The sequence below is a fragment of the Hylobates moloch genome, unplaced genomic scaffold (assembly GCF_009828535.3).
Source record: "Hylobates moloch isolate HMO894 unplaced genomic scaffold, HMol_V3 SCAFFOLD_4, whole genome shotgun sequence".
In the NCBI taxonomy this organism is placed as follows: domain Eukaryota; kingdom Metazoa; phylum Chordata; class Mammalia; order Primates; family Hylobatidae; genus Hylobates; species Hylobates moloch.
In genome coordinates this window covers 134,135,894-134,160,438 of record NW_026652279.1, presented here as the reverse complement: position 1 = coordinate 134,160,438, position 24,545 = coordinate 134,135,894, and the positions used below count along the sequence as shown (strand labels likewise).

The window sequence follows — 24,545 nt, the reverse complement described above, 5'->3', positions numbered from 1 at the left end:
GTAAGCTTGAGAGCCAGGGATAGGAAGCAAGCCATGAGAAGCAGCATCGTGTACTGGAAAGAGCACAGCAACTTGGTTCAAATCCACTTCTATTTATTGTGTGTGTGATCTTGGGCCATTTAGTTACCCTTACGGAGTCTCGGTTTCTTTCATTTTAAAAATGAAGATAATGCTTACTTGGCAGAGTTACTGTGAAGATTACATAAAGAGTAGAAAGCATGTAACACAGAAACTGGCTGATAGAATGAGCTTGATAATGGTGGCTATTACACTTGCATTTGGGCAACATTTCATAAAACATTTATCAAGAAAAAATAAGAATGTTATGATTAATTTTTGTTTTTATTATTTTTAACTAAGAGCCAGATGTGGTGACTCACACCTGTAATCTCAGCTACTGGGGAGGCTGAGGTGGGAAAATCACTTGAGCCCAGCCTGAGCAACATACTGAGACCCCTGTCTCTAAAAAAGTTTAAAAGAAACTAGCCAGGTGTAGTGGTATGCACTTGTAGTTCCAGCTATTTGGGAGGCTAAGGTGGGAGGATCCCTTTTGCCTAGGAGTTTTTTTTTTTTTTTTTTGAGACAGAGTCTCGCTCTGTCGCCCAGGCTGGAGTGCAATGGCGCAATCTCGGCTCACTGCAAGCTCCGCCTCCCAGGTTCATGCTTACCCTTAAGAAAGAATTATCCAGCCCAAAATGTCAATAGTGGGCAGGGTGTGGTGGCTCATGCCTGTAATCCCAACACTTGGGAGGCTGAGGCAGGTGGATCACCTGAGGTCAGGAGTTCGAGACCAGCCTGGCCAACATGGTGAAACCCTGTCTCCACTAAAAATACAAAAATCAGCCAGGGGTGGTGGCCGGTGCCTGTAATCCCAGCTACTCGGGAGGCTGAGACAGGAGAACTGTTTGAACCTGGAAGGCGGAGGTTGCAGTGAGCACAGATTACACCACTGCACTCCAGCCTGGGCAACAGTGCAAGACTCCATCTCAAAAAAACAAACAAAAAAATGTCAATAGTGGTTGAAAAACCTGGACATACATATATATGTGTGTGTATATATATATATATATATATATTTCTTTCCTTTTTTCCTCTCTCTTGCCTCCTTCCTTTCTTTTAAAGTATACAACTTCAATGAGAAATGGAGCATATTTCATGACAAAAGAAAATCCTATTGATTTTTTTTCTGACTAGAAATCTGATCCATATTGCATCTGGTCCAACAATGTTATGACTGATGTAGCAACAGACTTTCCACCCAATTTTCACTTTACCAGTGGAATAGCAGACTTTCTGCCAGATTTTATTGGTTAATGGTAATATAAAATATAAGAAAAAAAACAGAACTTCAAAAAAGAGTAAACAATCTGTATCCATCTACATGGTATCTGACCACCATTACTGGGCTTTTGAAGTACCTTGTAGTAGACTTCACAAATGATTCTTAATTTTTAAAAATGCAAAGTGTCTTGGTATTTGTGTATGACATTTAAACTCAGAATTTATGTAGTATAGAAAAATACTCACCAAAATATTTATAAGCCACACACTTAAAATGCATTGAACATTTATGGAAGCTCCAAAATTTAAACCATAGCATATATATTTATTTTATAAAATAGAAAAAAAAAATAAAGTATATTGTTTGTTCTTTATACATTTTGATTACACTAAATTTGTTAATTTTAGTTCAAATAAACATTGTTATTTAAAAAATGCTGAGTACATGATTAAGATGAATTTTGTTTTCCATCAGAAAAAGAACTTGAGGAGTACAAAATGGTCTACAGGTGCTTCCCATCCAAAGCACTAGGTCTTCATCTTTTGTTTCTTAGACCACTCAGGTGCTTCCTTTTTAGTCTGTTTAAAAAAAGAAAAAGAAAATCCAATAAAATGCTTACAAGGAGGACAAGAGAGGCAATTCAGGAACTATATACACTGAGGTTTTTTTAAATGTAAACTATACTAAAAAATTGCTTTTCTTAATTCAGAAAGGATACTTAACGGCAAAGACTTTGTCTTTTGCCATAAATAATCTCCCAGCTGGTAGGTATGTGGTAGAAAAAACATACATCTGTGTTTTCTTGCTCAAAGCCTATACTTAAGATTTTCTGGGGATGTAATTATTTTACGAATTGATTTTATTTTCAAAGAGAATTATAAAAAATCAAGCACATGACTTCTTTTTAGTTGTCTCATCTATATAGATAATAGATATTCATTCACTCAATAGATATTAAATAATTACTGTATCCAAATTATTGTGTTTTAGATCTTATGAATTTCTAAGTATTTACCAGAGTACTTCTTGGGTTTATTACTCAATCATTTCAGCCTAAAAGGAGACAGGCTGTACAGAATAATAGAAAGAAAAAGGCAGGGGAGGTGAATTACAGAATAAAACATTCAGAACTTCACTGATTCCAGTCAAAGTGTCCTATTTTGGCTGGGTACGGTGGCTCATGCCTGTAATCCCAGGACTTTGGGAGGTTGAGGTGGAAGGATTGCTTGAGCCCAGGAGTTCGAGACTAGCCTGGGAAACATAGTGAGACCCCCCATCTCCACGAAAAGAAAAAACAAGTTAGCCAGGCATGGTGGCATGCACCTGTAGTCTCAGTTAACATGGGAGGTGGAGGTAAGATCACTTGACGATAGGTGCGGTGGCTCATGCCTGTAATAGCAGTACTTTGGGAGGCCAAGGACGGTGGATCACTTGAGGTCAGGAGTTTGAGACCAGCCTGGCCAACATGGTGAAACCCTATCTCTACTAAAAATACAAAAAATTAGCCAGGCATGGTAGTGCACACCTGTAATCCCAGCTACTTGGGAGGCTGAGACAGGAGAATTGAAGCTGGGAGGTGGAGGTTGCAGTGAGCTGAGATTGTGCTATTGCACTCCAGTCTGGGTGACAGAGCAAAACATCATGTAAAAAAAATCACTTGGGCCCAGGAGGTCAAGGCTGAAGTGAGCTGTGATCATGCCACTACACTCAAGCCTGGGCAACAGAGCAAGACTGTCTTAAAAAACAATTGAGACGAAGGTACAGAGATATCCCATATACTCTCCGGCTCCACACATGCACAGAGTCCTCCATTATTAATATCCCTTAGCACAATGGTACATTTGTTACCACTGATGAACCTACACTGACATATTATCACCCAAGGTCCATAGTTTATATTTGGGTTCACTCTTGGTACTATGCATTTTATGGGTTTGGACAAATGTCTATAGACAGGCATCTACCATTATAGTATAATAATATATAGTATCACATAATATTTTCACTGCCCTAGAAATCCTCATAGATTTTTGCATCTACATTCATGAGAGATATTGGTCTGTAGGTTTGTTTTCCTCTAATATCTTTGATTTTGGAGTTAAGGCAATGCTGGCCTTGCAAAATGAGTGGGAAGTATTCTCTCTGCTTCTATCTAACGAAAGAGACTGTAGAGAATAGGTACAATTTTAGCTGGGTGCTGTGGCTCACACTGGGAGGCCAAGGCAGGCAGATCACTTGAGTTCAGGAGTTGAAGACCAGTCTGTGCAAGATGGCAAAACTCCATCTCTACAAACAATACACAAATTAGCTGGGCATGGTGCCATACGCCTGTAGTCCCAGCTACTAGGGAGGAAAAAGGGGGAGGGGAGGGGAGGGAAGGGAAGGGAAGGGAAGGGAAGGGAAGGGAAGGGAAGGGAAGGGAAGGGATTCAACAGTGAACCCATATGGGCCTAGTGCTTTCTGTTTTGAAAAGTTACAGAATAAATTCCTTCAATTTTTGTTTTTTCACTTCTGAAAAGAGTAATTTTGCAGGGTACAGAATTTTAGGTTGGTGGCTTTGTTCTGTCATAACTTTAAATGTTTCACTCCACTATTTTCTTGCTGGCATTGTTTCTGAGAAGTCAGATGTAATCCTTATCTTTGCTTCTCTATAGGTAAGGTGTTATTTTCCTCGGGCTTCTTTCAGGATTTTTTTTTTTTTTTTTTGAGATAGACTCTTGCTCTGTCACGCAGGCTGGAGTGGTATCATCATGGCTAGGTGTAGCCTCAATCTCCCGGGCTCAAGTGATAGTCCCACCTTAGCCCTCCGAGTACCTGGGAATATGGGTGCATGCCATCACTCTCAGCTAATTTTTATATTTTTTATAGAGATGGGGTTTCGCCATCTTGCCCAGGCTAGGATTTTATCTTTATCTCAATTTTCTGTAGTTTGAAAATGATATGCAAATGATATGCCTAAGTATAGTTTTTTGTTGTTTTTTTCTTTTTGCATTTATCTTTCTCTGGGTCTGTGGTTTGGTGTCTGACATTAGTTTGGGGGAAATTCTGTCATTATTGTTTCAAATATTTCTTCTCTTTCTTTCTTTCTTCCTTCTAATATTCTCATTAAATACATGCTATAGCTTTTGTAGTCATTCTTTAGTCCTTGGATATTTGGTGTCTGACATTAGTTTGGGGGAAATTCTGTCATTATTGTTTCAAATATTTCTCCTCTTCCTTTCTTCCTTCTCCTTCTAATATTCTCATTAAATATATGCTATAGCTTTTGTAGTCATCCTTTAGTCCTTGGATATTCTCTTTTTTAGACGTTTCTGTTACAATACTCATTATTATTATTATTATTATTATTATTATTATTATTATTGGTGGAGACAGGGTCTTGCTCTGTTGCCCAGACTAGAGTGCAGTGGCATGATCATGGCTCACTGCAGCCTTGACCTTCTGGGCTCAAGCCATCCTCCCACTTCAGCTCTTTGAGTTGCTGGGACCACAGGTGTGCACCACAGTGCCTGGATAAGTGTTTGTGTGTGTGTGTGTGTGTGTGTGTGTGTGTGTGTGTGTGTAGACAGGGTCTCTTATGTTGCCAAGGTTGGTCTGGAACTTGAACGCCTGGGTTCAAGTGATCCTCTCACCCTCCCAAAGTGCTGGGATTACAGGCATGAACCACTGTGCCTGGCCTGAAATATTCTCAAGGTTAGAGATTCTTTCCTCAGCTACGTCCACTGTACTAATCAGGTTATCACATGCATTTGTTATTTTTTTTTTTATTTCTGAGACAGAGTCTCACTCTGTTGTCCAGGCTGGAGTGCGGTGGTGTGATCTCAGCTCACTGTAACCTTGGCCTCCCAGGTTCAAGCAATTCTCCTGCTTCAGCCTCCCAAGTAGCTGGGATTACAGGTGCCTGCCACCACACCTGGCTAATTTTTGTATTTTTAGTAGAGATGGGGTTTCACCATGTTGGTCAGGCTGGTCTCAACCTCCTGATCTCAGGTGATCTGCCCACCTCGGCCTCCCAAAGTATTGGGATTACAGGTGTGAGCCACCGCACCCAGCCAGCATTTGTTATTTCTATTACAGCAGTTTTGATCTCTAGTATTTCTCCTTTTTGGGGGGTTCTTTCTTAGGATTTTCATCTTTCTGCTCACAGTGCTCACCTGTTCTTGCACGTTGTCTACTTTATCTATTGCAGCCCTTGGCATCCCAATCATAGTTGTTTTAGGTTCTCTCTCTCTTAATGCCAACATTTATGGCACAATTGACTCTGGTTCTGATGCTTGCACTGTCTCTTCAAACTGTGTTTTTTGGCTTTTAGTCTACTGGTTAAGTTTTTCCTGATAACTGGACATACTGTACTGGGGAAAAGAAACTGCTATAAATGGGCCTTTGGTAATGTGGTGGTAAGCTGTGGGGGTAGGGAAGTCATCCTATGGTCCTATGATTAGGTCTCAGTCTTTCAGTGAGAGTGTGCCTCTGGAATATGAACTTGACACACGTTTCTCAGTTTTTTTTCCCTTCTTAGGTGGGCCATGATGGCTAGGTGGGCTGGATTGGGTATTGGGTTTTTCCCAGGTCAGTTAGGCTTTGATAAAGCCCCAGCAGGGTAGCTTCTAGTTAAATAGTTTCTCCTGAGGGGAGACCTTGTTGAGAACTGAGTTCTCTAACATATTTCAAAATGTTCTCTTTTCCCTCCCACTGCTGGAAACGGAAGGGGATTTCCTCCCAATATTTACTGTAAGAACTAGGTCAAGCTTCTAAAGTTAAAATTCACAAGAGTGTGGGGGTTCCTTCTATGACTGGAGTTTTTAACTTTCAGACTTGTCCATACCTAACTTCTACCAGTTACATTCAGGTTCTCCTACCCCAGCACTGGTTCCCATCCATGGGAGTTTTTGCTCTGATACATCATCATTCTCTGTATTGGCCTATCTGTCCAATTTTGGGGGCAGCAGTTTGCTTTGTGACCTCACTTCTCTTATGTATTTAAGAAAAGTTGGCTGGGTGCGGTGGCTCACACCTGTAATCCTAGCACTTTGGGAGGCCAAGGCAGGCGAATTACCTGAGGTCAGGAGTTCCAGACCAGCCTGGCCAACATGGTGAAACCCCGTCTCTGCTAAAAATACAAAAATTAGCCGGTCGTGGTGGCAGGCACCTGTAATCCCATCTACTTGGGAGGCTGAGGCAGGAGAATCACTTGAACCTGGGAGGTGGAGGTTGCAGTGAGCTGAGATCACGCCATTGCACTCCAGCCTGGGCAACGAGTCTCACATAAAAAAAAAAAAAAAGAAAGAAAAGTTAATGATTTTCCAGTTCAGCTTTTTATTTGTTGTTAAGATAAGGAAAAGTCAGCATAAAACTAGGGAACTGCATGATTCTTATACAATCAGATAGATTTGGGTGACTGGGAAAGGTGAGCCAGCTAAAAGTCTAGGGCTCTCACTATTCTTGGTCATAGAAGAACATGTATGCCATTGTTCCTTATTTTATTTATTTATTTGTTTTCAGATGAAGTCTCACTCTGTTGCCCAGGCTGGAGTGCAGTCACACAATCTCAGCCCACTGCAACCTCCGCCTCCTGGGTTCAAGCAATTCTCCTGCCTCAGCCTCCCAAGTAGCTGGGACTACAGGTATGCACCACCATCCTTGGCTAATTTTTGTATTTTTAGTAGAGATGGGGTTTCACCATGTTGGCCAGGCTGGTCTGGAACTCCTGACCTCACGTGATTCGCCTGCCTCGGCCTCCCAAAGTACTAGGATTACAGGTGTGAGCCACCGCACCCGGCCGTCACTGTTCTTTAAATTGCAGGTCCCAACCCACGGGTAATGAACTCTAGTAGGTAAAAGATCAGAATTGAGAAAAAAAAAAAACAAAACTAGCATAGAAAATATTAGAGTATTGGCCATAGTGGGGGTAAGTTCTGTTTTGAGAAACTGTGTGATCATCACTAGGTCATAATGTAAATTGTTTTCTCAACTGTGATTCCTAGCCAAAAAGGTGAAAGCAACTGCTATAAACTAAGCTACAGATTCTCAGGATTATACCAAAGGATGCAGAATTGTTTTGTACATTTGCATTTCCTCAATCAGCTGATACTAAGATTTTTACTACTACTATGTGTTTACAGGGAGAAGGTAAATAAAAACTTTGGCATTAAAAAGGAATCTTAATACTCAGAAAGGGCAGTATAAGAATTTCAATGGCAGACAGTTCTTTCTGACTCTCCTTTTATCTGTGTCTGTTACACTGCAGACCATTACTCCCACCCCTAATATGTTTTCTCCTTAGATGTGTTAATGAGACAGATTTGCCACAGTCAAGTAAGTGTACCTTGTGTCTTGGGGATTAACTGCCTTGCTACTTCATAGGGTGACTTTTCAGATGTTTTATCACAACCATTTTAATTTCAAAGTCTGTTCCCATAGGACTAAGATATGTTCCTTATTCCCAGGTTATTTTGGGTGAACTTCACCACCACTGTCATGTTCTAACCACATTTCACTTCGAAGACTGGCCCCTTTAGGATCTGGCCCATACTTACATATCTAATCCTATTTCTTGACACTCTTCAACATGAACTCAATTATTTGTACTTGGGATAGTTTAGTAGCATTTATTTGACTAACTGTGCCAGTCCTTGTGTTAGGTTCTGGGGATATAAAAATGAATCAAACCCTGTTACAGAGGCTGCTGGGATCACGCCTCGGCCTTTTGTCTGAGATCAAGTGCAGAGGTTGCTGGCTGTCTAGCCTATATCTATTTTCCCCTTCTTAATAACAGAACTCTGATTTTATCAGTAAAGCAATAGATTCACCCTGTATAAAACATTTATCAGCCTTCCTTGCTGCTAGGTGTGGCCACATGACTAAGTTCTGGCCAATGGGATATAAGTTGAAGATGTTGGGTAGGACTTAGGGAAAAACTCCTTTGGAAAGGGAGACTATTTTCTTCCCTTTTTCTCGCTTCCTGCTTAAAATGCAGACATGATGGCCGAGGCCAGAGCAACCATACTGTGATTCTAAGAACAGATGCCACACTCTAAGGATGGTTGAAGAGAAAGGAAGAGGGAACCTAGGTTCCTGATGACTTCATAGGGCCACATACTTGTCCTGAAATAGTTATCTCCAGGCCTGTATGTGAGAGACTGAACAATTTGCTAAAGCTGCTGAACTAGCAGTGGGACACAATTCCTAAAGATGCTGACTCTTATACTCTTAGTTTATACCATTTATCTTATCTCATGTTGTATCTTCAGCATGCAAGAAAGTGTCTCGCCAGCAGTAGGTGTTCGATGTCATGCCTCCTTTGATTTTTGTGGTTTGTGCACCATATAGTACAGTGTGTTAAAGCACAGGTTCTAGCCATTTATTAATTTTGCAAAGTGGGCAAATCGAGGACTTCTCAGTTACCTCATATATTTTCTCCATAGCATTTGTCATGTTTTCACATCTTATTCAATTTATTTTTTTGTTTGTCGGTTTATAGTCTATCTCTATCCATGAATGTAAGATCCACAGAGGCAGGAGTTATTTATATCTCTACTGCTTGGAATAGTACTTGGCACAAAGTAAGTGCTCAATAAACATCTTTCAATGAATGAATGAATGTCTGGGTCTGCTGTGACAGAAGCCTTTCAGTTCTATTTAAGTCTGGACATAAAGTTTTATGTGAGTCTATTCAAGCCTTTCTACTATGCAAGACAAAAGAAAATTCTACTACAGTAATGCAATAATATGTTTCTAACTAATCAGGCAACATCACCCTTTACAAGCATCAGGGGTAGTACTTGTGATTCTAAGCAACAGCCTGATTTTTGAGTGGAAATGGTAAATAACCAGTAAGGCATGGAAACAGCATATTTTGCTGTATGAACTCAAATTTACTTATATCATTCAAAGATATTTTCAATCCTTCGATTGGTGAACTTTTTCCTTCGGTTATATTATTCTCTGAAATTCAGGTTCTCTGTTGATTACATTAGCATAGAGTATGTCAGAGTGATTTCTCATCTACATTAGTATGTAAGTCTCATCACTACCAATATTTGAACAGATTCCAAGTAGATAACACTGCTTCTGAAAAGTTTATTTCTGATTTTCATAAAATGTATATTCTTCATTTCCAGATATTTTAGTCAGTAACGTGCTAGCTATTAGTGATAGCCCTAAGTTCCAGACACTGGAAGTTTCTAAGCTTTTATCAACTCCTGAGATAGATCATGGATCAGTAAACTATGGTCCATGGTCTGTTTTTGTATGGGCTGCATGCTAAGAATGGTTTTGACATTTTTTTTTTTTTTTTTGAGATAGAGTTTGGCTCTTGTTGCCCAGGCTGGAGGGCAACTGTGCAATCTTGGCTCACTGCAACCTCTGCCTCTTGGGTTCCAGCGATTCTCCTGCCTCAGCCTCCTGAGTAGCTGGGATTACAGGCATGCGCCACCACGCCTGGCTAATTTTGTATTTTTAGTAGAGATGGGGTTTCTCCATGTTGGTCAGGCTGGTCTTGAACTCTCAACCTCAGGTGATCTGCCCGCCTTGGCCTCCCAAAGTGCTGGGATTACAGGCGTGAGCCACTGCGCCTGGCCTAGTTTTGACATTTTTTAAAAAAGGTAAAAAACAAACAAACAAAGAATATACAATAGAGTTTGCTGGCTCATGGTAACTGATTGTCAAAATGGGCACAGCAAAATAATTCAGATGTATAATTAACTGATTTTTGGAGAACTGCTTGAACCCGGGAAGTAGAGGTTGCAGTCAGCCAAGATTGCGCCACTGCACTCCAGCCTGGGTGACAGAGTGAGACTCCATCTAAAAAAAAAAAAAAAAAATTAACTGCTTTTTATTTTGATAATTCCATTCTTTCAGCTGTTTGATCAGTAGTGTTTCTTTTTTCTATTTTATTAAAGTTACTTCCCTTTATATCCATAAGATCGTGCTTTATATGATGAAATTTGACATTCTGCTTCAGGTATTAATGGGATTAACCATTTAACTGAGTAGGGTCCTTATTTTAAATATAAGGCTTATAGGCTTCATAATATGAAGTGCTTTACAGATATATATAAACTATATATGCATATATATTTTACATACACATAAAATATATATGTATATATGTATACAAATTAATAAAAACCTTAAATTGTTAATGGAGTATTAACAGATCCTAAAGTATACTATATTCCAGATTTAGGAAAGACAGCACAAAGCCATTGCAGAAACAAATGACAAGACTAACTGGAAACTCACCAGAAGTAATTTACTATGTTACAAAGTGATTTTGGAAACAAATAACTGATAAGATAGATACTTCTGTGTCATCCAGAATTAGCCAGCTAAAACGCTAATATATAACATGAGGATTATAACCCATTGAGAGAGTTAGTTAAAATTAGAAAGAATGATGGCTGATAAATGCAGACATAGTAAGCCTGGTGGATTATTCCTGTAATCTAAAAAAAAGAGCTAGAAATTAAGAATCTATTAGTGTTTAACCAGTACCACTTCTCTAAGGAAAAAAAGTCTATGTCTGGTAGATATCATTACTTTGTTTTCCAAAAAAGATATAAACTGGAAATCAAATAAATAAATATTGAGAAGTCCTCATAGGCAGGGCCTAACTTAAGTGAGTTTAAGACAGTTGATATGGCTTTACCACTAACAAAATGTGAAGCTGTCTGAGATCAGTCAGCTTCATTCCATGCTCACCAAAAGATTCCTGATTTCTAGTTTAGCTCACAAGCTAAATTAAATAACATCAGGAAGAGGTTACAATTAGTGTTCCTGACACTAGAAGTTAAAAAATGAATATTTAGAAATGTATATGTAAACAGCTAGATATTTTGAGGTCCAGTCTTACTTTGGTGAGATGAGTCTACATTGAACATAAAAAAGTGAGACTGGGCCAGGTGTGGTGGCTTATGCCTGTAATCCCGGCACTTTGGGAGGCTGAGGTGGGCAGATCACATGAGGTCAGGAGTTCGAGACCAGTGTGGCCAATATGGTGAAACGCCATCTTTACTAAAAATACAAAAATTATCTAGGCATGGTGGCATGTCCCTGTAATCCCAGCTGCTCAGGAGGCTGAGGTGGGAGAATCGCTTGAACCCAGGAGGCGGAGGTTGCAGTGAGCCGAGTTTGCACCACTGCACTCCAGCCTAGGCGACAGAGCAAGACTCCATCTCAAAAAAAAAAAAAAAAAAAAAAAAAGAGTGAGATCAGAACTTCTGAACTGACACAAAAGTGTTACAGGTATGTGGTGCTTTTGATCTCCTCAGTCCCCAGTGTCTGGGGTGGCTGGAGTCCCTTCAATCTACCAGCAAGTTCAGTTATCCTGTTGTGCCATATAAATATTATAATTTTCCATGTGTGTTATAAAAAATGTTGGGAGGCACAGTGTTAGGACATGACTCTGTGATGACGCTACCCTACTGTGGCATCCTTGTCACTTGTCTAAACACAACCGATTGTACTCATTATATCACTATATTATAAATAACTGCCATTTTTGATAAAATTATAAACTTTCCCTCATGAACAAATGAGAAAAATTATTTTTGTAACCTATCTACTTACAATTCTTAAATTAAATTAAAATTTAAAATTTTTTTTATTTTATATTATATTTCATCATTATATATATTATTTTGAGACAGGGTCTTACTCTGTCACCCAGGGTTGAAGGCAGTGGCGTGAACATGGCTCACTGCAGCCCCAACCTCCTGGGCTCACGTGATCCTCCCACCTCAGACTCCCAAGGAGCTTAGCACCATAGGCACATACCACCATGCGTGGCTGATCAAAAAAAAAAATTTTTTTTTGTTTTTGGTAAAGGCAGGGTCTCACAAAAGTTTTTGCCCAGGCTTTAAAAAGTTTTTAAAAAGAAGATTGTGGTAAAATACATATACCATAAGATTTATCCCATTAACTATTTTTATTTTTTTTTTTTGAGATGGAGTTTCACTCTTGTTGTCCAGGCTGGAGTGCAATGGCACGATCTCGGCTCATCACAACCTCCCCCTCCCAGGTTCAAGCGATTCTCCTGCCTCAGCCTCCCGAATAACTGGGATTACAGGCATGCACCGCCACGCTTGGCTAATTTTTGTATTTCTAGTAGAGACGGGATTTCTCCATGTTGGTCAGGCTGGTCTCGAACTCCTGACCTCAGGTGAGCCACCCACCTCGGCCTCCCAAAGTGTTGGGAGTACAGGTGTGATCCACCGCACCTGGCCAATATCATATTTTCTTTGCCCTTGGAATTTCTAAATAACACTCATCTTCACTTGTCAAAATCCATGCATTCTTTAAAGCCAAGCTCAAATACTTCCTTTCTGACAAGGCAACCTAGAGTCCTCCAAAACCGCAGTGTCTATTCTTTCTCTGAATTTTCGTAGCAATTTGTATTTCCTTTAAAGTAGGGTACCCAGGCCAGGTGCAGCATGGTGGGAGGATTGCTTGAGCCCAGGAGTTCAAGACCAGCCTGAGCATTGCAGTGAGACCCTGTCTCTACAAAAAATAAAAAAAATTAGCTGGGTGTGGTGGTGTGCACATGTGGTCTCAGCTATTTGGGAGGCTGAGGTGGGAGGATCACTTGAGCCTGGGAGGTTGACGCTGCAGTGAGCTGTGTTCATGCCACTGTACTCCAGCCTGGGTGACAGAGCAAGACCCTGTCTCAAAAACAAAACAAAAAAAAGTAGGCTAACTGATTTTGCCTTATATTATTGTTTACTAAGTTTGATCCTACAGGAGCAGCAGTTTTAAGGCTGATGCTATCTTAATGATCATCACAGCCTCTTGCATATAGTCAGTAAACACTTCCTGAATTGACTACACTAATTTTCCTTCCAGGCCAGGTGTGGTGGCTCACACCTGTAATCCCAGCACTTTGGGAGGCCAAGGTGGGTGAATCATCTGAGGTCAGGAGTTTGGAGACCAGCCTGGCCAACATGGTGAAACCCCGTCTCTACAAAAAAATACAAAAAATTAGCGGGGCATGGTGGCATGTGCCTGTAATCCCAACTGCTCGGGAGGCTGAGGCAAGAGAACTGCTTGAACCCAGGAGGCGGAGGTTGCGGTGAGCCAAGACTGTACCACTGCCCTCTAGCTTGGGTGACAGCGTGAGACTTCGTCTCAAAAAAAAAATTTTTTTTTTCTTTCCAGATGACATATAGCTTTCCAAAGCTCTTCTAGGGAATCATGTCGTTCATATAACCACTTATGTATCAATTATATAAACTTAATCTACCTATCCAACATATGCTAGCCAATGAGGTAACAAATACAAGTCAAGGCCTGAACTACATCATAAACTCACCAAAAATCAGACACTTCACACACTATACACTGGAGCTGCACAGTCATATTGTTTGCTACCATACTTAGAGCCTGAGGCTTTTTTTTTTTTTGAGACGGAGTCTTGCTGTGTCGTCCAGGCTGGAGTGTGGAGGCATGATCTTGGCTCACTGCAACCTCCACCTCCCAGGTCCAAGTGGTACTCCTGCCTCAGCCTCCCAGGTAGCTGGGACTACAGGCATGCACCACCACACTTGAATAATTTTGGTATTTTTAGTAGAGACGGAGTTTCAGTATGTTGGCCAGGCTGGTCTCGAACTCCTGACCTCAGGTGATCCATCTGCCTCAGCCTCTCAAAGTGCTGGGATTACAGGTGTGAGCCACTGCGCCCAAGCTCTTTTTTGTTTTAATGCTTACAATCTACTTGGTGAAAAGACTAAAAGCAGAGTTGCTAGTATCTGCATTTTTAATAAGGTATTGAGAAAATAATGACAATGATGTGAATCCTGAGTATGAATTCTCTTTTTGAATAGGATGGCAGCAGAAAAGCAGCAAAAGAGTCCCATACTACTCAGGAAGGAAAGAGGAAAGTTGTTCTAAATCAGATTAGACTAGCTCTAGGTTTTTCTAAGAAAGAGATAAGTGAGGCTGGGAAAAAAGGGATAGCACAGCAACAAGCTACCTTAAGAGTGAAAGTAGGCCGGGCGTGGTGGCTCACGCCTGTAATCCCAGCACTTTGGGAGGCCGAGGCGGGCGGATCACGAGGTCAGGAGATCGAGACCATCCTGGCTAACACAGTGAAACCCCGTCTCTACTAAAAATACAAAAAATTAGCTGGGCGAGATGGCGGGCGCCTGTAGTCCCAGCTACTCGGGAGGCTGAGGCAGGAGAATGGCGTGAACCCCGGGGGGCAGAGCCTGCAGTGAGCCGAGATTGCGCCACTGCACTCCAGCCTGGGCGACAGCGAGACTCTGCCTCAAAAAAAAAAAAAAAAAAAAAGAGTGAAAGTAGGTGATTAGTGGGAATGAACTGAGTGTTTCTGAATAAAGAAGACTTAAGTTGCCTGTTGCAGAAGTAGCACTAACTAGAGTCATGGGAGGTGAAGCTTTCATTCTCCCTGTAGTTTACTTTAACATTAAAGTTCCCCACCCAGTTTAGAGTTTTAACAGCTAAGAACATAACTAAACTGGGGAGACAAATAACTGCTTTTTTTCTCCTCAGCAAATATTTATTGAGTACCTGCTTTGTTCAGATGCTATGCAAAACAAAAGGAATACAGTTTCTGTCCTTAAGGCACTTACATTCTGTGGTTCAATTAGTTTTTGTTGGTACACTAAGTGCCTGAACAACGACTCTGTCACATACGTCATTTCAAAGGCCAGAGCTTTTCTAAAAAAGGAACTTTTGAGGTTGCCTTCATATATAAATATCACTTGTACACTGTAAAACATTTGTATACATATAAAAAAGCACATTAAAAAAAAGTCTTGTCAGGTGCCGTGGCTCACGCCTGTAATCCCAACACTTTGGGAAGCCGAGGTGGGCAGATCACAAGGTCAGAAGTTTGAGACCAACTGACCAACATGCTGAAACCTTGCCTTTACTGAAAATACAAAAATCAGCTGGGCGTGGTGGCACACGCCTGTAATCCCAGCTACTCAGGAGGCTGAGGCAGAAGAATCACTTGAACCTGGGAGGCGGAGGTTGCAGTAAGCTGAGATCACACCACTGCACTCCAGCCTGGGCGACAGAGTGAGACTCCATCTCCAAAAAAAAAAAAAGTCTTCAGAGGAAGACCTAAGTGTCCAAAAAAAAAAAAAAAGTCAAGCTCTTATTTCTCCTCCTCTACGTCATAGCACTGCTTCCACTCCATTGCCCAGTTAACAGTAGTTTTGTGTGGTTCGCCTCATATTGTCAATGCATATGGGAACGCTCATCCATCCACCCATCCATCACTGAATTTAATATCAGGGGAAAATACCTATAGCAAATACTTTCAGCCAAAGGATCTGGATTTAGAAATGTTTTCGTTTTAGGTATAAAACCATGAGATTATAAAACGATTAGCTCTTACTTCAAATATTGGCATGGTAAATTCCTTATCAACAAGTTCAGAGAAAATATAAAAAAGTATTCTTATGGAAAATTGAAAATATTCAAAAGAATAACTAAAAATTATGATGCCTGAAGAGAATCATAGCATGCTAGAATAAAAGGAGCCCAGAACTCATTTCATTACAACCTCCCACTTAATTTTATAGATAAGAACACACTGAGAACATTTAATGATTTGCCCCAGGTTATCTAGTCAGTTCACATTACTAATTCTGCATTAGCTTATAGTCTTTGATTTGACTTGTTTGTAGTATTACCTCTCAGTTTTCATTAGGACATAGCTGAGCTTGTACCTCTTTTGAAAAAAATTTCCCTTATTATTATTTAAAAAGAATTTTATTGTAGAATAAAATAGAAAATCCAGATAAGCAAAAATAAGGAAGGAAGAACTACCCAACTAATATTGAATCTTCTTAATTTTATCATCACTGCATAACCTTATCTGGAGGTACTGGGGAAATCTTATTGTTACTCATGTACTGATTGATTATAGCTGGTATTCCAGAAAATCACAATCAGGTTACCAAGCTAAAGCCAGAAATGCAGAGGGTCAGGGTCAGAAGGAATAGTGCCACTGCCTGGAGCAGAGCAGGATCAGAAAGGCAGATCAGAGAGTGCTGACAGGCTGTAAGTATTCAGCCGTATCTTGTGGTTTTCATCTGACCCTATTTCCCATTAATGTGTACGTATTCAATCTGCTTTCTTCCTATAGATTATAATAGACACAGCATAGTGTCTGCCACAATCTCTGCCCACTCTCTGAGCAAAACTTGCCTAGCCATAGCCCTTAATAAACAGTCCTTGGCAGCTGTATTTGGAACTGTGTGACTCTTGCTCACCACTAAGGGCAGCCATTCTGTAGGCTGGGTAGTAAGTTTAGGTAGTCTTGCCAAAAAGGGGTATCACCTAACAAGAATTAGCTATGCCAATTAGATTGTTAGTCTTGGAAAATACAGGGAGAACTACATTATAAGAGAGTACATGCAGAAAGGATGTACAGAACCTGTTTCAAGACAAATGGCTGTGAGCAAGTTAATGAGGAAGTGGAAAATATGAGTAAGCAGAAACTAGAGGAGAAACAAAGAGAAGCTGATGTACTACAAAGGAAAAGACGCATGGACTCAGCCACCTTGTGTCCAGGCTAGTCAACTGAGCCATCCTGTTTTCTCCTGCCTGTCAGCTTAGTCTACATTACTGCCACATGTATCCTTAAAATAATTGTCCCTTATTTTATTTTATTTTTTGAGGCAGAGTTTCACTCTGTCGCCCAGGCGGGGAGTGCAGTGGTGCCAGCACACCTACAATTCTTCTGCCTGTCTCCCAAGTAGCTGGGACTACAGGTGTGTGCCACCACACCCAGGTAATTTTCGTATTTTTAGTAGAGATCGGGTTTCACCATGTTGGCCAGCCTGGTCTTGAACTCCTGACCTCAGGTGATCCTCCCACTTCGGCCTCCCAAAGTGCTGGGATTAGAGGTGTGAGCCACCACGCCTGCCCAACTGTCCCTTATTTGATCTAAACTGCAACTTTCATTTTTTTAAAAAGGGAGGTTGAATTATATAATCACTAAAACAATCTCTTTCATCCTATTAATCTTGAGTAGCATTATCTGCATATATAATAAAATGACTGAGATCAGAAGTTCTCATATTTGACTGATTATTATACTCATCTCAGGAGTTAAAAAAAATAAGATTCTGGGGACTCACTGAATCAGAATATCACAGAGAAAATCTTTCCGGTTTTGAGTCTCTATGTTTAGCAGATAAAAATCATGTTTCTCCTGAGAAATGAAAGCATGATTGAGAAACCATTTGAAGTAAAATGGAATATTTAATAATGTTATTCCTATTTTAATTCTCTTGCCTTTTAATCTTGATTCTTATTATTTGTTAAAATGCATAGTTTTCAATATTTCCTAATTTATTTTCTCTATTTTTAAAAATTGGCACATAACAACTGTACATATTTTTGGTATTTTATCTGCTTTTAATCCAAATTTTTCTTATTTCTTTTTCTTTAATTTCTGTGCACATACATTTTTAGCTAACAATGCATTTCAGTTTATGTTAATTGATTTCACACTTTATGAGGAATTACAGCAAAATATACTATCATCTATAAGATAGGTAATATACACATTTAGAAAATGGATTAATGCAAATCCTTCAAGGTCTTTTCATGAAACATATTTGTGGAATCTACTCATTTCATAAATGTGAAAGGAAAAAATTAACTAAAATACATTTAGTAAGAATCAGGAATATTAAAATTATGAGTTTTAAAAATTGTACTTACAAAGAGTGTTGGTTTAGGTGTAAATATATTGTCTTCATGCTCTTTAGGCACATTCAAAGTCTTTGATTTCTGATTTTCTGTCACACTCTTTGGTTCTGTTTTAGTGAGAAGTAAGCTGTTCTCAGAATGTTTACTATGCATCTTAACGAGAATCTGTTTCATTGCTGCCAATTCCTGTTGATATATGAAAACAGAAGAAAGTAGCAAGTGTGATTTTAGCAAGCAGACTAATAATGATTAATATTAAAATATTTTTAAGTAGAAGAAACAATTATACTACACACATAAGTTGTGAAAATAAAATAGTAATTACAATCATGTACATGAATCTTTTACTCATTTAATATAACTGACAATTACAACATTCTATAGTCTAGTGGTTTCCACGTTTTTCTGCACACTGAAATCACCTGTGGAGCTTCAAATATTTCCATTGATGACTGTGTCCCAACCCCAGAGACTGTGAGATAATTGCTGTGGTGTGGCCTGGGCTTTGGAATTTTTTTTTTTTTTTTTTTTTTTTTAGATAGGATCTCACTGTCACCCAGGCCGGAGTGCAGTGGTGTGGTCTCGGCTCACTGCAGCCTCTACCTCACGGGCTCAAGCCATCCTCCTGCCTCAGTGCCTGAGTAGCTGGGACTACAGGTGCATGCCACCACGCCCAGCTAATTTTTTTGTATTTTGGAATTTTTGAAGATCTCAAGTGATTCTAATAGAGAGACAAATTTGGGAACCACTGGCATAGCTACCTTCCACTGTAGATGCTCTACATATATTCACTGAGTAGATTATTTAAGCATTTAACTTTTTCTCTTCTTTCTTTTAAACTGTCGCATTTCCTTTGAAGTCTTATATAAAGACGGTAGAGAAAAAGAATCCAATCTTGGCTACTAGTCAGCAGTTAAACAGTAAGTTTAATACAGATTCAGGATTTCTTTAGCTGTATTATCCCTTATCCTTTTACAAATGGTAAGTAGGGTTGGCTTCAGTTGCCCTTTGAACTAAGAATTAATTGTGATGAACTTTTTGAAGAGATCAAAAATTTCACCCGTTCTTTCTCCCAAGTGTATTTGTCTTTCATATCCATAGACAAATCTTTAGTACATAACACTAGTTAGTGGGTATTTATGATTGATTACTAAATTGATACATCATAAACAAGTAAATGGAGAAATGACAGGCTAAACTCTTCTTAATCTTTATTTATCAGAACAGAACAGTGGTAGGCTATGTAACAGGTAATTTTTTCCTATTATCTTATTGTATCTTCATGCCAAAACACAAAAGTTATGGTGATAGAACGATGTTCTGCTCTCTTCTACTAATCTGTTTATAGACACCAGCTCTGTGTCAAAGCAAGTTCCTACAGGCCTTTCTCTTCTGGCTGTTATTAGTTCTATTTAGAACTATCTAACTTGAGTGAGTATTTTAAAGCAGTGTTGCTGAGTTTAAGCCATATAACCTTAATAGATTTTAGGGCCGGGAGAGGTGTCAGAAAAAACAGTGCCAGAATCCTTTCTCCTTTCTGCAGTAGTGGGCCTGGCTTGGCCAATGTACATGAGAATGCATATACTTGCAGACATTGCCAATCTGATATATGATTATCTGGGCCATTTGGGGACTCTTTTTGCTTTCAAGATTATGTTGTTCCATTTATATGCTCCACTATGGTGAAGTATGTAATTATTGATTTGATGTCAAACGGGTAGGGTGTTATGGTAGATTTCAGCTCCTGTTCTACTTATCAAGATAAGTAGAAGGGAAAGCCTATGAAAAGAAAAACTTTCTATCTGAAAGAACGTCTCTTTATTAGCCATAACTTTTGTATCGTTGGCATGAAGATAAAATAAGAGCAAAAATCTCCTCCAAAACAATCTGGCACTATTCTACAGATAAATAAGGTAAAGGGGGGTTTAGTGGTTAGGAGATTAGAAGGGAAATTCACATCTTTGCTTTATCCTAAGATCACCCCAGTTTGGGGTGTTGTCACAATACCACTTTCGTTAATGTGACTGTACAAAAAATATTAGCAGTTTCTGAAATCCAGGCAAAGAACACTTTAAGTGCAGCAAAATTCTGTAAAATTCTTATTAGGATAATACAGCTACAGTGGGTACCAAAATAACATTTAGAACATATTTTCAATTTTATTATGTTTGGCTTATATAATGATCCAATTTATATCAATGGTAAATTTGAACAAAGAAAATTCTACTTCAATTTTTTTTTTTTTTTTTTAGAGACAGGGTATTGCTCTGTTGTCCATGCTAGAGTGCTATGGTGTGATCACAGTTCATTCAAACTATCCTACTGCCTCAGCCTCCTGAGTAGCTAGGACTACAGGCACATGCCCCCACACCCAGCTAATTTTTAAATTTTTGGTAGAGATGAGGTCTTACTATGTTGCTCAGGCTGGTCTCTCACTCCTGGACTCAAGTGATTCTCCAGCCTTGGCCTCCCAAAGTGCTGGGATTATAGGCATGAGCCACTGCACCTGGCCAAGCACATGTAGTGGTACTATTTTAGAATGAAGCTATTAACAAATGACACATCTATTCTTGACATTATTATTGTTTAAACTTAGGCTGCCTAATCTAGTTCAATGAGCTTTAGTTTTATAATTGATAAAATGTAAGCTTCTGTTACCTTTTAGGATTTTTGCCAGTCTGGTAAGTGTTTGGGTATGTTTATTTTGCATTCCTTTTACAGTGAAGTTGAGCAGTTTTTTTTTTATATATATATTGAAGGTTTTTTTTTTTTTTTTTTTTTCAGTTGATCACCTTGACCCATTTTTCTACTGAGTGGTCATTTTCTTACACATTTCAAGGAGCTCTTTATATGTTAGGGAAATAAGCCCTTTGTCTTTAATATGAGTGTCAATTTTTCCAGTTTATCTCTTACTTGACTTTGTTTATGACTCCCCCCCCCTTTTGTTTTGTTATGAAGAACATTTGATTGTGATGTAGCAGAATATGTCAATCTTTTCTTCTATGGTCTTCTCCATGTTTTCTTCCTGTATTTTCTTAAGTTACTTTTGTGGTTTTTCTTTTCTTTTTTTTTTTGACATGGAGTTTCGCTCTGTCGCCCAGGCTGGAGTGCAGTGGCATGATCTTGGCTCACTGCAATCTCCGCCTCCCAGGTTCAAGCAATTCTCTGCCTCAGCCTCCAGAGTAGCTAGGATTACAAGCGCCCACCACCACGTTCGGCTAATTTTTGTATTTTTAATAGAGACAGGGTTTCACCATCTTGGCCAGGCTGGTCTTGAACTCTTGACCTCGTGATCCACTCCCCTCGGCCTCCCAAAGTGCTGGGATTACAGGCGTGAGCCACCACGCCTGGCCTCTTTTCTTTTTCAAACATATAGATCTTTGATTGGTTTAAAGTTTATCCTGGCTTATGGTGAAACATATGAATCCAACATCTGTCCCCTCAAGATAGCTCTCCTATAACAACATCATGTACTGAAGAGACCATTTTTTCTGCCACTGATGCCATCTTTATAATGTACTAAACTGCCATAAGTATATTATTTATTTATGGACTTTAAAACTCTGTTTCTACAGTCTGTCTATTTATGCACCCATGTCACACTGTTTTAGTGCTTTTAATGACTGAGGTATTTTTCTGGCTGTATTCTTGGAGATAGGCGTGGGATCATGCTGAATGGAAAACAAAATTAGAAAGAACTTTTCTTCTTTTTTTTTTGAGACGGAGTCTCATTCTGTCGCACAAGTTGGAGTGCAGTGGTGTGATCTCGGCTCACTGCAACCTCTGCCTCCCAGGTTCAGGCAATTCTCTGTTTCAGTCTCCCGAGTAGCTGGGATTACAGGTGCCCACTACCATGCCCGGCTAATTTTTTGTTATTTTTAGTAGAGATGGGGTTTCACCATCTTGGCCAGGCTGGTCTTGAACTCCTAACCTCATGATCCACCCACCTCGGACTCCCAAAATGCTGGGATTACAGGTGTGAGCCACCGCACCTGTCCGCAAGAACCTCTTTATTATATTAAGTGTTCATAGCCATGAAAGTATTTGAATATGTCTTACACCGACCTTTTTGACATAAATTGTCCTATCCTAGTTGATGTTACTATTACAATGAAATGATCATGATTCATGAGATCCCAATTCACAAACTGACGAAGCAAATGGAAACAATCCAACATAACAAGCAATAATTAGAAAACATTTTTGTCACTACGAAGAGAAATCCTTTGGTAAGATGAAATCATTTTGAAGCCCTCTGCTTTGCTTCTAACTTGGTTTGGTTCTTATCCTGTGTCTGGCTTCTGGGTATTGGCTTCATCTCGTATTTCAGATTCCGCTCTCATTGTTTGCATTTGAGTTTGGCATCTCATTTCCCTGCCTTTTTATTCTACTTTCCTCTTCTATAACTATCATTTTTCTGATTGGTCAGTGGGTTTATTTGCAGCATCGCCTCATTATTTGTAAATATTGTTTATTGCAGAGAATGTGACTACAGAAAAGGAAACTGTGATGCTCAAAGAATATTTTAAGTACTAAGTTCGACTGGATTCTTTTTCTTATACTGTATCTACTGCTCAAAAATCATGCCATTGATTTAGGTTCCTATTTGTACTTCAACTTTCTAACAAATATTTTTTTCCCCTCTTTTCAGAGTTTCTGCCCTTTTGTTTTCTCATTGATAGAAACAATGTATGCCTTTTTCCTTATTACCTAATATTATCTAGCCTTTTTCCTTATTACCTAATATTATCTAGCCTCTTAATCGTGTTGTTTGTTGAGATTAATTCTGTAGTGACTGCTTTTAAGACTGAAATTTCTTTTTATTTTACACTTTGGCAAGTTCCACTATTTCTTGCACTTTCCTCTCTTTCTCTCCCTTTCCCGCCTCTGGCCTCTACCTCCCTCTTTTTTTTTTTTTTTTTTTTTTGAGACGGAGTCTTGCTCTGTCACCTAGGCTGGAATGCAGTGGCGCGATCTCGGCTCACTGCAAGCTCCGCCTCCTGGGTTCACGCCATTCTCCTGCCTCAGCCTCTCCGAGTAGCTGGGACTACAGGCGCCCGCCACCACGCCCGCCTAATTTTTTGTATTTTTAGTAGAGACGGGGCTTCACCGTGGTCTCGATCTCCTGACCTCGTGATCCGCCCGCCTCGGCCTCCCAAAGTGCTGGGATTACAAGCGTGAGCCACCGCACCCGGCCTTTTTTTTTTTTTTTTTGAGACAGGTTCTTGCTCTGTTGCTCAGGCTGCAGTGCAGTGGCGCAAATATGGCTCACTGCAGTGCCTTCACTCCGGGGCTCAAGGGATCCTACTGCTTTAGTCTCCTGAGCCGCTGGCACCACAGGCACCTACCACTGTCCCCGGCTAACTTTTTAACTTTCTGTAGAGACTTTGTTACCCAGGCTAGTCTTGAACTCTTTCCTCCCTCATTCTGTTTGTTATTTGATGGCATACAATTTATTAATGTTCTGAGAGGGTGCTGGTGCTGTAAAAGAAATGTGCTTTCATGGTATTACTGCTCTGTCTTCTAAAATCAAATTTCTGAAAACTCTGATGCCATCCTGATTCTTTTTTTTTTTTGAAACGGAGTCTCGCTCTGTTGCCCAGGCTAGAGTGCAGTGCCGCAATCTTAGCTCACTGCAAGCTCTGCCTCCTGGGTTCACACCATTCTCCTGTGACCTCAGCCTCCCGAGTAGCTGGGACTACAGGCGCCCGTCACCACGCCCACCTAATTTTTTGTATTTTTAGTAGAGTCGGGGTTTCACCGTGTTAGCCAGGATGCCATCCTGATTCTTTATTTCCTTGTAGGTATTTTCCTTCTTGCGAGAATCTTCTATGTCCTTTGGCGTTCCATCTTTTTACCTTTTTCTAAGTTTTTGGAGGGTTTCTTAACTTTTCCTTTATCCCTCTATTGGCATTTTTACTTATACTTTATTTATTTCATGATTTTGATTTTCCCAATTCTTCAAAATATCACAAATTTTTTTCATTTTTATTTTTTGGAGACAAGTCTTGCTCTGTCGCCCAGGCTGGAGTGCAGTGGCACAATCTTGGCTTACTGCAACCTCCGCCTCCTGGGCTCAAGCGATCCTCCCACCTTAGTCTCCTGAGTAGCTGGGTCTACAGGCATGCACCAACCATGCCCGGCTAATTATTTTTGTATTTTTTTGTATAAATGGGGTTTCGCCATGTTGCCCAGGCTGGACTCAAGCAATCCACTCGCCTTGGCCTCTCAAAATGTGGGGATTACAGGCGTGAGCCACTGCATCTTGCCCACTGATTTTTATATTACAGAAATATTACTTTTCCAAATCTTTCTGAAGAAATTAATTATAACAATGTGGAAGATCTTTTCTGCTCTAGAATTTGTTTTTCCCTCTGGGGAGGGGGGTCAGTTTATCTGTTTATTGCTATTTTTTTGCTTCTATGCTTTTTCTTCCAGTTTCTGATAGTTTTTGGTCGTGTGATCCCATTTATGAATAAACGACCAGCTCACATGTTTTCTTTCTGCCATATGGCCTTTTTTTTTTTTTCTGAGACAAAGTCTGGCTCTATCACCCAGGCTGGAGTGCAATGATGTG

At 39.8% G+C, this 24,545-nt stretch overlaps 1 protein-coding gene across 4 annotated transcripts in view; it reads right to left on the bottom strand.

The window, feature by feature from the left end:
- PIBF1 (progesterone immunomodulatory binding factor 1) overlaps window positions 1–24,545 on the bottom strand; it is a 260,610-nt gene that overhangs the window by 25,790 nt on the left and 210,275 nt on the right. Inside the window, exons 17-18 of one of the 4 annotated variants that reach the window (XM_032151003.2) lie at window positions 17,981–18,154; window positions 1,586–1,860 (exon numbers count right to left, since the gene is read on the bottom strand). In XM_032151003.2, coding sequence (XP_032006894.1) covers window positions 1,810–1,860; window positions 17,981–18,154 — 225 coding nt within the window. In that variant the 3' untranslated portion in view covers window positions 1,586–1,809. Of the gene's footprint in view, window positions 1–1,585; window positions 1,861–10,012; window positions 10,085–17,980; window positions 18,155–24,545 lie in introns of those variants that run through there. The other 3 variants (XM_058437973.1, XM_058437974.1, XR_009213290.1) reach the window with 3 other exon arrangements.